Source organism: Giraffa tippelskirchi, chromosome 11 (genome assembly GCF_054371585.1).
Source record: "Giraffa tippelskirchi isolate mGirTip1 chromosome 11, T2T-mGirTip1v1.2.pri, whole genome shotgun sequence".
Lineage (NCBI taxonomy): Eukaryota > Metazoa > Chordata > Mammalia > Artiodactyla > Giraffidae > Giraffa > Giraffa tippelskirchi.
The window spans coordinates 106,560,092-106,573,606 of NC_137285.1; the positions used below are offsets into that span (position 1 = coordinate 106,560,092).

At 46.7% G+C, this 13,515-nt stretch overlaps 1 protein-coding gene across 1 annotated transcript in view; it reads left to right on the plus strand.

Moving 5' to 3' along the window:
• TECTA (tectorin alpha) overlaps positions 1-13,515 on the plus strand; it is an 81,851-nt gene that overhangs the window by 37,514 nt on the left and 30,822 nt on the right. Inside the window, 1 exon segment of the mRNA XM_081541620.1 lies at positions 8,255-8,816. Coding sequence (XP_081397746.1) covers positions 8,255-8,816 — 562 coding nt within the window.

A 13,515-nucleotide genomic window follows, 5' to 3' on the forward strand; every position in this document is an offset into this window, starting at 1 on the left:
GGAGCACTCAGGGGCTCCCTTATAATCTTCTTACTTTTTCCCACATTTTCACTCCATTGACCATGAAGACAGGGGCAGGTAGGAGTTGAGGAGTTTCGTGCACTCCGAAGTCCAGCCTGTGGACATCGGCCCCAGCAAGAGGCCAGCCACCCCTTCTTCAAGGGCCCACCCTAAGTAGAACTTGGGACGCTAACAAGCCATTACTTTAGCATTTTGGAGGAGCTGACTTAGGATGTCAGCCTTCCAACACTATCTTCCCAGGTCTGTGGTATAATATCGTTAAGGATGTGCTTCTTCCTCTTGTATATGCTGCTGCTGCTAAGTCGCTTCAGCCGTGTCCGATTCTGTGCGACCCCATAGACGGCAGCCCACCAGGCTCCCCCGTCCCTGGGATTCTCCAGGCAAGAATACTGGAGTGGGTTGCCATTTCCTTCTCCAATGCATGAGAGTGAAAAGTGAAAGTGAAGTCGTTCAGTCGTGTCCGACTCAGTGACCCCATGGACTGCAGCCCACCAGGCTGCTCTGTCCAGAGGATTTTCCAGGCAAGAGTACTGGAGTGGGCTGCCATTGCCTTCTCCCCTCTTGTATATGTTCCCTTTCAAATCCTGTCTTAAAGACTTCCTTGGGCAGCTCTGCTGATATATTTCCTTTCTTAGGATTTCCTTTAACCCCCTTCTCTGACAAACAGAGGTTTATGAGCTTTTTTTTTTATTGTCATAAAATAATATAAAACATACTATTTTAACCATATTTAACTATACAATTTGAGATTTCCCTGTAGTTCATACGGTAAAGAACCTGCCTGCAATGGAGGAGACTCAGGTTTGATCGCTGGGTCGAGAAGATCCGCTGGAATAAGAAATGGCAACCCACGCTAGGATTCTTGCCTGGAGAATCCCATGGACAGAGAAGTCCATGGGATTGTGAAGAGTTGGACACAACTGGGTGACTAACGCTACAAACTGTATAATTCGGTGGCACTAAGTACATTCACATTGTTGTGCAACTCTAATCATTTTCCACTCCCAAATTTTTCACCTTCCTAAACCGAAACTCTGTCCCCATGAAACAGTAACGCCCCATCTCCCCTTCCCACCCTGGCCTCTGGCATCTACGAGTGTGCTTTCTGACTCTATGAATTTGACTGTTCTAGGTTCCTCGTGTAAGTGGAATCAAATAGTATTTGTCTTTATGCTTAGCCACTCAGTTGTGTCTGACTCTTTGCGACCCCATGGACTGTTGCCTGCCAGGCTCCTCTTTCCATGGGATTTCCCAGGCAAGAATACTGGAATGGGTTGCCATTTCTGCCTCCGGGGATCTTCCTGACCCAGGGATCAAACCTGTGTCTCCTGCAGCTCCTGAATTGTAGGTGGATTCTTTACCACTGAGCCACCTAGGAAGCCCAAAATCCTGGACTGGGTTGTCATTCTCTTCTCCAGGGGATCTTCCCAACCCAGGGATCAAACTCAAATCTTCTGCATTGGCAGGCAGATTCTTTACCACTGAGCCACCAGGGAAGCACATATTTGTCTGTACCCTCTGTATATTGGAATGCATTCTTAAAGTTAACTTAATATATGTCCTAAAAACAGATTGTACCTTTTTCCCCCTGTGCTTTACAATAGGCTCTCACCAGCCATCTGCTTCTTAAACTGTCTTCTCTTTCACGTTTACTGGGAAATGTGCCTTTTTAGCACCTAAGATGAAAGTCTCACTATGGACATTCTTCTTCTCTTTCTTGGATATTTTACCCAAACCCCCTACTGTTTCCCTATGTGTTTCCTTCTAACAGTTGGTTCCTCAGTCATTGAAGGTATTAATCATGGTGCATTTTTCCATGATGTTCGTGTCTGGCTCACTCAATACTCACTGTGGGCCTCTCGAGGGTGGGAACCACACCTAATCCATCTTTATGTTAAATGAATATACTGCGTGCCATGACACTCAAAACGTTTGTCAAATAAAGGAAGCAAATGACATAATAAGCCCTTTCTTCCAAGGTTCCTACGACTTTCATTTTGCTGCTGGTCACTTCTTCAGCAATTGGGAAGATTGAATTGCCAAGTTAGGAATATATCAGATGCCTTGCTTTTAGCCACATAAGTTTTCCAACAGATGTCTGGATAGTCAAAGTCACTCATTACAATAACTTCTCTCTCTCCTTCACTTTCATCAATTGTGTTAAACAAAGACATCAATCATTTTGTCCATGTGGCTGCATCCTATTTGTACTTTGCTCCTCCTCTGATATTTTTCTACCCTTAGATTTATAAATTTTGATGGCATTCCTTTTCTCTCTGACATTTAACACTCTTCCACCTTTCTACTTTTCAGGTTGTTTTCTTCTTTTAAAATGCAATCTGTTCATAGGCCTTGTCTCATCCAGTGTACTATGAAATTGTATTTTCTGCCTTGTATTGTATTTCTTCCTTACACACTCTCAAGGTTTAGTTACATAGACATCTGAGGTTACCTATGTTTTCTGACCCAGTTACCTTCACATATGGATACCGGATCCTCATGGACACTTGTTCTTTTTTCTGCTCTCCCTTCTTTCCTCCCCAGAGGCTGATTCCCCACTCTCATTGGGTGGTTCCCTCTCTTTGGGTCAGCTCACCTTCCAGACACATGTCTCTTGAGATGCGCTCATGGCTAAAGTCAAGAGCCAGGAGAACCACACTGCTGGTCTCTTCCTGTCAGAAAGTGATGGAGAGGGGAGAGTATGTTAGTTCTTAGGGCTCCCATCACAGAGCATCACAGACCAGGTGGCCTAAGACAGCAGAAACTTACTCTCTTACAGCTTTGGAGGCCAGGAGTCTGAAATTAAGGTGTTGGCAGAGCCATGCTCCCTCTGAGGTCCTAGGGAATCATCTATTCTAGGCTTTCTCCCAGCTTCTGGTGGTTGTAGGTAACCCTTGCCTTGGGACCTCATACCTCCAGTCTCTGCCTCCATCTTTTCATGGCCTTCTTCCCCCTGCGCCAAATCTCTCTCCATTTAAGACCACTTGTCATTGGATTTAGGGTCCACCCTTTCACAGCGTGATCTGATCTCAACTTGATTAAGATCTGCAAACACCCATTTCTGAGCAAGACCACGTTCATGTGTCCTGGGGGTTAAGACTTCAGTATTTCTTTTGGGGGGACACAACTCAGTCTACAACAGGGAGTAATTAGAGAGTCATGGGCAGCAAGGAGGAATTGATTAACAGGGTTGGGGGACACTTTCCACGGCCTGCCTTTCTGTGTCCCCAGATGTCCTAAGATGCCCAAGCTGGGAATAAAGTATATAGCTTCCCAATCTCTGACAGGGAAGACCAAGTTCAGGATGCTTGAAGGTTCTTTCCTTCGGGGGCCTGGAGGATAGATTTAGCATTTACTTTGAATTATTAATATGCACTACAGGATCTGCCTGTTCAATGATTTGCATTTGTTTTTCTCATGATGTTATTATTAGTCACCGTCTCTCCCTAAGAAGAATAATGGCCATAATAATGACAGCGCACAGTCAAGCGCCGGACAAAACACAGCAACGGAGCCGGGTCACTGCTGGCACACATACAAAACCAGAGGTGACCTGGAAGGGACTCCTCGGGACTCCGGGTCCCTCTGTGACTCTCTTTCCCTGCAGTACTGAGGGTATGGGGAAATCCACTAAGCTGAGGAAAATTAGAAATAAACATGCTGTGTGTGTACCAGGCAGGGTGTGTGGTGAGCTGGAGGGGGGAGCCTCTCCCGGGCATCGCACAGCCCGAGCGTCAGCTGTCCACAGCCCGAGCTCCACAGAGATGGCCCCTGTCCTCTGTCTCCCCCAGGCTCAACACAGCTGGGTGCTGCATGGTCCAGGCCGAGGGGAAGACTTTCAGGACCCTCACAGCCAGTGTCTTTATCACTGACTGCTCATCCTGTGGACAGCAGAGAAGAGAGGACCTTTGAACGTCACTCTGGCTCAGTTGTGTTTGATGGGCTTATCTTGATGTCTGTCATGTGCCAAACCCTGAGGGTAGAAACATGAGTCAAACAGGGCTTCTGTGCTAAGGGAACTCAGGATCTGGTAGGAGAGACAGACGTATTAGCAGGTAACTTTAGCATAATGTGAAATCCCAGAAAAGTGTGGTGTGTGGGCGGGAAGGTGGGTGTCCTGAGAGAACAGGTTGCCTGAGCTACCTGGGGGTGGAGAAGGAAGGCTTTCTGGAAGAGATGACCCAGAGCTGAGCCCTGAAGGTGTCCATTGGCCAGGCCCAGAAGGAGGACCAGGAATTGTCCATGGAGACCGAAAGGGGCAGCAAGGTGTGGGGCTGTGAGGGGACCTCAGAGCAGCTGAAGAGGCGGCAGCAGGTCTGGGCCAGCTGTTTAAAGGAAGGCTCTCCACTGAAAAGCAAGTTTGTGGCCTTATTTCCAATACTCAGATTAGAAACAAAGAGCCCCACACTGATCCCCATGGCCTGTCCTCTTCCTCCTCTATGCCTGCCTCCTCCATCCATCAGGACTGCTTCCTTGGCCTCCCTCTTCCCTCCATTTCTCACTCGCAAGGACAGACAGGGCAGGGATGTAGGGATGGAGGTGGCATTTACAGGGCTTCAGAGATGGGAGAAGCCAAGCAGGCCTGTTTATGTTGAGGCCTTGCTTTCTTGGGTTCTCTTGGGCAATGACAGGACTTGAAGTGTCTCAGTTGTAATCCAGATACAACACCTCTGCAAGGTATCGCCTCCTGCTTGACATCCAGTAGCCAGGAACAGAGAATGTGGAGAAACGCCAGCCAGCGTGTGTGAGCTGTTTGGTGCATACCCTTTTGTTTATTCATGTGCGTTGTCAAGGCTGGTGGGAGTCCCTACGGCTTCCATGTCTCTTGTTGACCTTGTACATCTGTATTATGGGTCTACATGGAACATATGTCACCTGAGCTCTGGGCCTCCTTATTGAGAGAATTGTGCCTACCAGATGTGATCTCCCTCCTCCACTTTCCTCCTCCACCCTGTCACTGAAATGACCCATCACCGCGTCATCTTCATCTCCTCTCCTTGTTCCAGAGAATGAGGCATCTCTTCCCCCTCCATGGCCACTACCCACCTGCACCATCTCTATCTTGCCTTCTCAGGCTCTTGCCCATCTGTCATCTCCTCCTCCTCCCGTGTCTTAGGTCCTTCTCTTCAACTCATAAACATATTTATTCTAAGACAAACCTTGACCCCAGTTCAACCCAATCCCTCTTCTATCTAATCCCTCTCCTCCCTTTTCTTACCAAACTCCTGAAGTCATCTCTGCATCCATATCCCCTGTCTGCTGTTTAACTTCTCCACTCTAACCTCTGGTTTCATCATGCTACTGAAGTTCTTTTACTAAGATCACTGTGACTTTTTTGCAAAATGAATGAGTCTCTTTCAAGCTTGATCTCATGGGACATTACATACGTGGCTCTCCGTGGTCCAGGAACCTCCCATCTCTCCATCTCTCCCATCATCCCTGAGGTCACATTTTGTGCTCCAGCATCATTAAATTACTGTAATTCCTCATATTTATGAGGCTGGTTCTCTCCTCTTGGCCTTGACGTGGGCTATGCTCTCTTCTCGGGATTCCCTTTTCTTCACTCTCATTCTTTCTTTTTTATTGTTTTGTTCTTTTATTTTTTATTGAAATATAGTTGACTTATAATCTTGTGTTAGTTTTAGATATATACTGAAGTGATTCAGTTATACATACATGTGTATATAGATATATACACACACATATATATTTCTTACATTCTCTTCCATTATAGAATATCGAGTATAGTTATTCTGTATATTATAGAATATTGAGTATAATTCTCTGTGCTACAAGTAGATCCTTGTTGGTTATCTATTTTATATATAGCAGTATGTATTTTTTAAAATTTTTATTGGAGTATAGTTGATTTACAGTGCTGTGTTAGCTTCAGGTATACAGCAAAGTGGCTCAGTTATACATGTACATATATCCATTCTTTTCTAGATCCTTTTCCCATATAGGCCATTACAGAGTATTGAGTAGAGTACTCTGTGCTAAACAGTATATCCTAGCTAGTTATCTAGTATGTGTATATTTTAATCCCAAACTCCTAACTTATCTTGACTGCCCAACACTACTCACCGTTCAGAGCTGGGTCTGGGCACCATCTTCTGTAGGTGTCCTTGATTCTGTTCCCAGGCTGAGTCTGGTTCCTGTGCCTCCATTTATCTCTACTGTTAACTTTTATCAGACAATATATTATTACCTGCTTATGTACTTGTCTCGGCCACATGCCTGTGAACTCCTAGGGAAAGAGCCTTGTGCTTTATCCCAGCATTTAGCAAGGTGGCTAGTGCAGACTGATGGCTACTGGATAAGTGAGTGAGTCCTGCCTGAACAAACATTCACAGACAAGGAGATAGCTGAGTTGAAATTTGAAGGGTGAATATTGCCCCAGAGACTAGGAGGATGGGGTAAGGGCATCAATGCTGTCTTAGGTTTGGTCCCCTAGAGGCAGAATCTGAGAAGGTGGTTCCTGAAAGTGAGGGACGTACCAGGAGCAGAGAGCTTAATGAGGATGTGGTCTAAGCTGGACTCCAGCTTCAGCCACCAGGAACTCTAGTGCATGAGCCGCACACAGAATCAGTCCCCTGTGTTGGTCAGCCATTGGCCAACGGCTGCCCTTAGGGTGGGCGCGGGGCTGGAATAGGAGGTCATAACCTCCTGGGCCGAGACCAACTGTGAGTTATCACTAGCCCACATTCACAACTGTTGAGGATGGGTCCCCTGGAAGGACCCAGAAAGCACCACCACACTCACAGCAAAGGGGGTGCCATGTGGAGTGGTGCAACTTGGTCCATTTGAGGAGCAGTGAAGTCCTGGGTATGGCTGGGGTGCAGGAAATGAGTGGGTTGGATCTGACAGGCAGGGGCCAGCTCCTGGAGAGCCCTGTCGGATATGCCAAGTGTATCCCCCATTTCATTCTTACTGCAGAGAGGGTTTTAAGTATTAATTGCGTTAAAAAATATTGGAGAGGCAGTAAAGAGTGAATGAAGGAGAGGGGAGGACCATGGCAGGGAGACCGGTAGCAGTGTATTTAAGAGTCAAGGTGGAAGGTGATGAGAGTCTGAATTAAGGTGGTTGGGCTGGGGGTGGGGGGTTCAGATGAGAACGAGATTAAGGAGGTCAGAAGGGGAGGTATTTCCAGTCAGAGAGCAACCTCAGACCACCCCAAAGGGCAGCCACCTTCTTCTCACACCAGGAAGGTCAGCTCTCTCTTAGCCCTCACAATAGTCTCTGTTTTTTAGCACTCACTCACCCAGCCATGAGCTGTAGGATTTAACTAATCTGAATCAAAATGGTGCAAGGGCCATACCATTCTGGAGTTTGAAGCTCATGGATTTCCTTGTTTTCTCAACTTAAAATATATAGGAGGAAACACGTGTGAAGTACCCTCTCCATGTGAGGCATTGTGGTGGGCTCCCAGCAGGGAATGAGGGGGAGGTGGATGCATAGATCAATAAAGTGTGGTCCCTCCTCTCAAGTCGCTCCTAATCCTGTAGATGAGACAGAAGTGTAGACAACCAGCTGTAATATGAGGCTGATGTGATGTGCACTTCAGTAGCAGGTACGCGTGCCTGATCTTGGCCAAAGGTGCAGAAGAACAGGAGAGAAGTATAAATAACTTGTTCTGGTTGCCCAGATGAGGGAGTGATTCATTCTGACCACAGGCTCCAAAAATCTTGCCTTATAGAAGAGCTGGCATTTGAGCAGGGTCTGGGGGATGAGAAGGATGTTGACGGGTAAAGAATAGCATCTTTGGCAGAGGGACCAGCAAAGTCAAGTCATTCTTCAGGAAAAAGAAGATCCTAAAGGATTTAATAAATTGAGGCTTGTCTAAGATAAATCCATGGAAGAGCTGGAAATAGCAACATAAGAGTTCTAGGTTTAGATATTTTAGTCTAAACTTTAATTGAATTCTTATTACCCTCTCATTACCTTGGAGAAAACAATTCGAACTCCTGGGGGAAATAACGCTATAAACAGAAGGCAGTGAAATAAATAGGTGTATTAGTGTACAAAGGATAGTCATTTAAGTCTGTTCAAATCCTAATAATAATAGTTGAGTGACAGAAACGACACTAAATGCAAAGATTGGATTCAACCTGCTCCAGCCCCCCTCTGGGGCTGCCTCTTAAAGACTAATCATTAAAAGAGCAGTGGTGGGCGGGGGCGGGGGGAACGTCTGGGTCACCTGGATTTGTCTATGCTGACCCGCTTCCTCTTACAGGTCAACAATGAACGGCTCTATCTGCCCCTGAAGTTGGGACAAGGGAAGATAAACATCTTTTCTTTTGGTTTCCATGTGGTGGTGGAAACTGACTTTGGGCTAAAGGTGGTCTACGACTGGAAGACCTTCCTGTCCGTCACTGTCCCTCGGAGCATGCAGAACAGCACCTACGGCCTGTGTGGCCGCTACAACGGCAACCCCGACGATGACCTGGAGATGCCCGTGGGTGTGCTGGCCTCCAGCGTCAATGAGTTTGGACAGAGCTGGGTCAAGAGGGACACCTTCTGCCAGATTGGCTGTGGCGACCGCTGCCCGTCCTGTGCCAAGGTGGAAGGTTTCTCCAAAGTGCAGCAGCTCTGCAGTCTGATCCCCAGCCAGAACGCGGGCTTCACCAAGTGCCACAGCAAGGTCAATCCCACCTTCTTCTACAAGAACTGCCTCTTCGACTCTTGCATTGATGGGGGCGCTGTGCAGACCGCCTGCAGCTGGCTGCAGAACTATGCCAGTACCTGCCAGACCCAGGGGATTGCGGTGACCGGCTGGAGGAACTACACGTCCTGCTGTGAGTCCTTCCTGTGGGCTCTCCTCGCATTTTGATTGGTGTGGGTGGGCCAGTCACCCAGTAGGAGTCAGAGCGAATCCAGTGGGGCCATTTCAGGACATGCACTCTGGTTTAGGTGGGTTTTTTTGGCCATGCCACATGGCATGCAGGATCTTAGTTCCCTGACCCAGCAATTGAACCTAGGCCCCTAGCAGTAGAAGCATGGAGTCTTAACCACTGGACCACCAGGGATGTCCCAGGATATGCACTTTTTGGGGGTAAGGGGATATACCCTTTGGAATTGAGTTTGCTATCTGAAGCAGGAGCTCAAACCTCCAAGAACCTCTGTCTTCTTATCTATAAAATGGGGTTAATACCACTTACTTCCTTTATATTCCTCTGAAGATGAAACAAAATGTACATAAAGCAGAGCCCACATGGCATTTGGGCTCAGCAAAGACACAGTAGGATTCTAACAAAAGACAAATGGGGGGAGAATGAGACAGTAGGTTGCTTAGTTCATAGTTCTAGAACCTCACTGGCTTATCACTGTACTGATAATTTATATGCTTTCGCTTAGTATGTTTTTCTGTTTGACTCATATGTGTCACGTATCAGGGGCACTAGTGGTAAAGAACCTGCTTTACCAACGCAGGACGTGTAAGAGACACAGGTTCAATCCCTAGATCAGGAAGATCCCCTGGAGGAGGGCATGGCAACCCACTCCAGTATTCTTGCCTAGAGAGTCCCATGGACAGAGGAGCCTGGCGGGCTACAATTCATAGATAGGTCACAAAGAGTCAGACACCACTGAAGTGATTTAGCATGCACACATGTCGTGTATCAGTCTTTGCAATGATGAAATATAGCAGAATGTTAGAAACATTGGAAAAAGAATTAGATACACCTGAGATTAACATTAATATTGCACATCAATTATATGTTAATGAAAAAAGAAAGAAAAAAGCGAAAGAACTAAAGCACCTGGATTCTAGCCTTGCTCTGTCCGTAAGGATGATTGTGACCTTGAAGCGTTTCACTTTGCCTCCCTGGTTGTTTGTCCCCTCCACTCCCGATAATGCTGCTGCCTGCACTCTTTATGCTACAGAAACGTCAGGAGGATCAAATTAGATAATTGAGAGCCTAGCACACTCCATGCATGTTAAGTGGTATTGTTGTTACATTCATGGCTCGCTTTGAGCCAAGTCCAGTGCTGAACACTTTATCAACATTATCTCCTCAATCACCCAATTAGTCAGGGAGAAACTGAGACTCAGAGGAGTTAAGTAACTTGTCTAAGGTCCTACAATCTCAGTGGCAAAGTCAGGGTTTGACCTTCCAGCCTCAAAGCTCCTGCCCTCAGCCCATACACTACATAGTGGAATAATTTGTCTGCATTTAGCACATCACAATAGGAAAAAATGGGGAAGAGAAACTGCTATTGGTCTTTGGCCAAACTGCCTGGGTCTGTTTTCCCATCTCAATCTCATTAGCTACAGCAAATTTCTTTTAGGCCTAACTGTATGAGAAAGGCTACAAATGGATGCTGAATGCAAAGAGCTCCAAATAAGTGATACAGCAGGGGTCCTGGAGAATAAAATCCCTTTTCATCCTGGTAAAGGAAGATTTGGATGAAAAATCAGAAACAGTGTTGTCGTTTAATGCTCACACAGTTCGTTTACATTCCACATAATTGGATCCATGTAGATTGGGAGGGGAGGGTGGGAGGAAGAGGGGAGGGGGAGGAAGAAGATGCCGTGTCAGCCAGGCTCAGTCCCTGAGTGAGGGGTTATAAGGAGCAATGCCAGTAGGGGCCTCTGGTGACTTTAGTAAAATAAATAATGCCTATAAAAAAGTCAGACTGTGGATAAATCTCCAGAGCTACCCTGGATTCACTGAGGTGAGCTCACTGGGGCGAGAGTGCTTCATTGTCAGCATGCTCAGTTGCTCAGTTGTATCGGACTCTTTGTGACCCCACAGACCATAGCTCGCCAGGCTTCTCTGCTCATGGGATTTCCCAGGCAAGGATACTAGAGTAGGTTGCCATTTCCTCCTCCGGGGTATCTTCCTGACCTGGGGATCAAACCCAAGTCACTTGCGTCTCTTGCATTGGCAGGCGGATTCTTTACCACTGCACCACCTGGGAAGCCCACAAGAGAGCTTACCTTCGTCTAAATCAGAAGACCAAGCTCTGAAGCCAGGGGCCTAAACACGGTGCAGGATGGGGAGAGAGTTTAGGAAGAAGACCCTGCCTGCTGCCTCTTGAGACCTGCTACAGAGCAGTCCCTCTTTTCCTGCAGCCATGCCGTGGTGGCTGCTGTTTTGTCTGGTGTCACTGGGATGTGGGGCAGAGAATAATGTCTGCCCACATCCATTACCTCTAGCTGCAATGAGCAGTGAAGAATTGTTTTTAAAGGAGGCTAATACCAGGCACTCTCACCTGAAATTATGGATATCAAATTTTGTCACTCATGGGAAAGAAAAAGAAGCAAATTAGCACACTCTCATGGCCTTACCTTTGAGGAGGAAGGTCCCCTACTTCTAGGGAGCTTGGACCCATAGGGCTGAAACTGGTCCAGGATGGGGAAAAGGTTTGGAAAAGGGAGACCGTTCCTAAAGGCCATGAAGACTAATTTCTTGTCCTCCTGTCCCCTCAACCAGCATTCTCTCCTCTCCCCAACTCAGAGTTCTGTCCAGATATTGGTGGCCTCCTCTATACGTAGTCACAAGGAGCTCCATACAAGCTAGAGCAGAGTCTATCCTGCCCACCCTTGACCATGAGCCCCATCCCTGTCTGGACTGCTGCCTGCCAGCAAGGCCTAGGCCAGCTGTCCTCACCACAGTGGGGATAGTCCTTCCCTCACCTTGGCATTTCAGGACAGGGGCCAAGATCTAAAAGAAAGCTCCTGAAGAGGTGGTGGTGGTGACTGGCAAAAAAGAAAAGCTAAAATAAGAGAAAAAAAATTACACTTTAGAGACGGCGTGTGGGTGGAGATGAGGGGGTGTGCGGACACAGTTGGAGGCAGTTTAGTTTTCCATTTTGAATTTCAGAAGCAGAGAAAAGCCACGGGAGCCTGAGTCCTAACTCAGCCATTCAGTCTGAAAGATCGGTGAACACAGGCTGGCTTGAATATGATTGTTTGTAACCAAGTTTGGGGGTTGCCTGGTGGCTCAGTGGTAAAGAACCTTCCTGCCAATGCAGGAGATGTGGGTTCGATCCCTGGGTTGGAAGATCCCCTGGAGAAGGAAATGGCAACTCACTCTAGTATTCTTACCTGGGAAATCCTATGGACAGAGGAGCATGGTAGGCTACAGTCCATGAGGTCACAAAAGAGTTGGACACAACTTAGCAACTAAACAACAACCAAATCTGACATGACGTTAACCTCTGAGACATGAGGGCAGGAATAGCATCCCCCTGTCTCCCTCCCTGGGGCTTTTCATATGGCACTAGTGGTAAAGAATACGCCTGCCAATGCAGGAGACATAAGCCATGGGTTCGATCCCTGGGTCGGGAAGATCCCCTGGAGGAGGACAGGGCAACCCACTCCAGTATTCTTGCCTGGAGAATTCCCATGGATGTAGGAGCCTGATGGGCAGTAGTCTATAGCGTTGCAAAGAGTTGGACATGACTGAGCGATTTGGCACACATGTATATCCCACTCCTCTCTTCTACTAAGAATTCATCCATTTCAACATTCACATGTTGAGAAATGAGAATGTTGTTTTCAGGAGAAAAAAGGTTAAGCCAGAATTGCCCGTTAAATGTATGCTTGACTGGTAACAAGGTAGGATGTTGTTGGTTATCAATGATATTGGCTGTTCCTATCAATGGGATAATTTATTACTGAATTACCCTTTTTGCAAATGCATTGGAAAACTCCTTCACCCAAGTTGAACAAATAGGCTTAGAGCAGGGAGGGGAGGCCATTTGTCTTTATTGCTAACCCCTTCTTAAAATTCTTTCAGCTGCATCTGTCATTCTTTCAGTCCTTTAATGGAGAACTTAAATTAGAGCACTTGATGGTGAGGATACAGTAAGAGAAGAAAATAATAAATTCATTGCAGGTACTTAGCTCTGACCATGTGCCGGGCACTCTTCTCAGTGCTGAGTCCTCAATCATTGACTCCTATAACTTTACAGCAACCCTGTAAAGTAGGCCCTATTTTTAAAAATCTATTTTAAATTGGAGGATAATTGCTTTACAATATTGTGTTGGTTTCTGCCATATTAATAGTCCCACTTTCTAGAGGAGGAAACCGAAGCTCAGAATAATTCAGTGACTTTCCCAAGGAAATTAGCTTGGGTAAATTGGAAGGTGGCTCCAGAGACAGTGCTCTCTGGTTGTAGGGTGCTGCTCCTCTTATCTGGTAGGCCAGGAAGCCCTGAGGGGTGGGGAGCTCCTGGGTACCACAGAGGATGCAGAGCTCTGTAGAACCAGGTCTGGGGAGGCATCTTCCAACCTCAGTGGGCCATCGTGAGAATTAAATGTGATGATGGCTCATACACAAGGCTGTCTGGTGCCTGGTCAGCCAGCATTGAGTATCATTTTATCCTTTATCAGAGGCAGATTTTGCTACTTCAAAGTTCTTGGTTGAAAGTCTGATAATTAGGTGTTTTCCTATATCTTTCTCTGCAAACTCAATAAATTCTAATTGAGGGACTCCCCTAGTGGTCCAGTGGTTAAGAATCCACCTTGCAATGGCAAGGGACACGGGT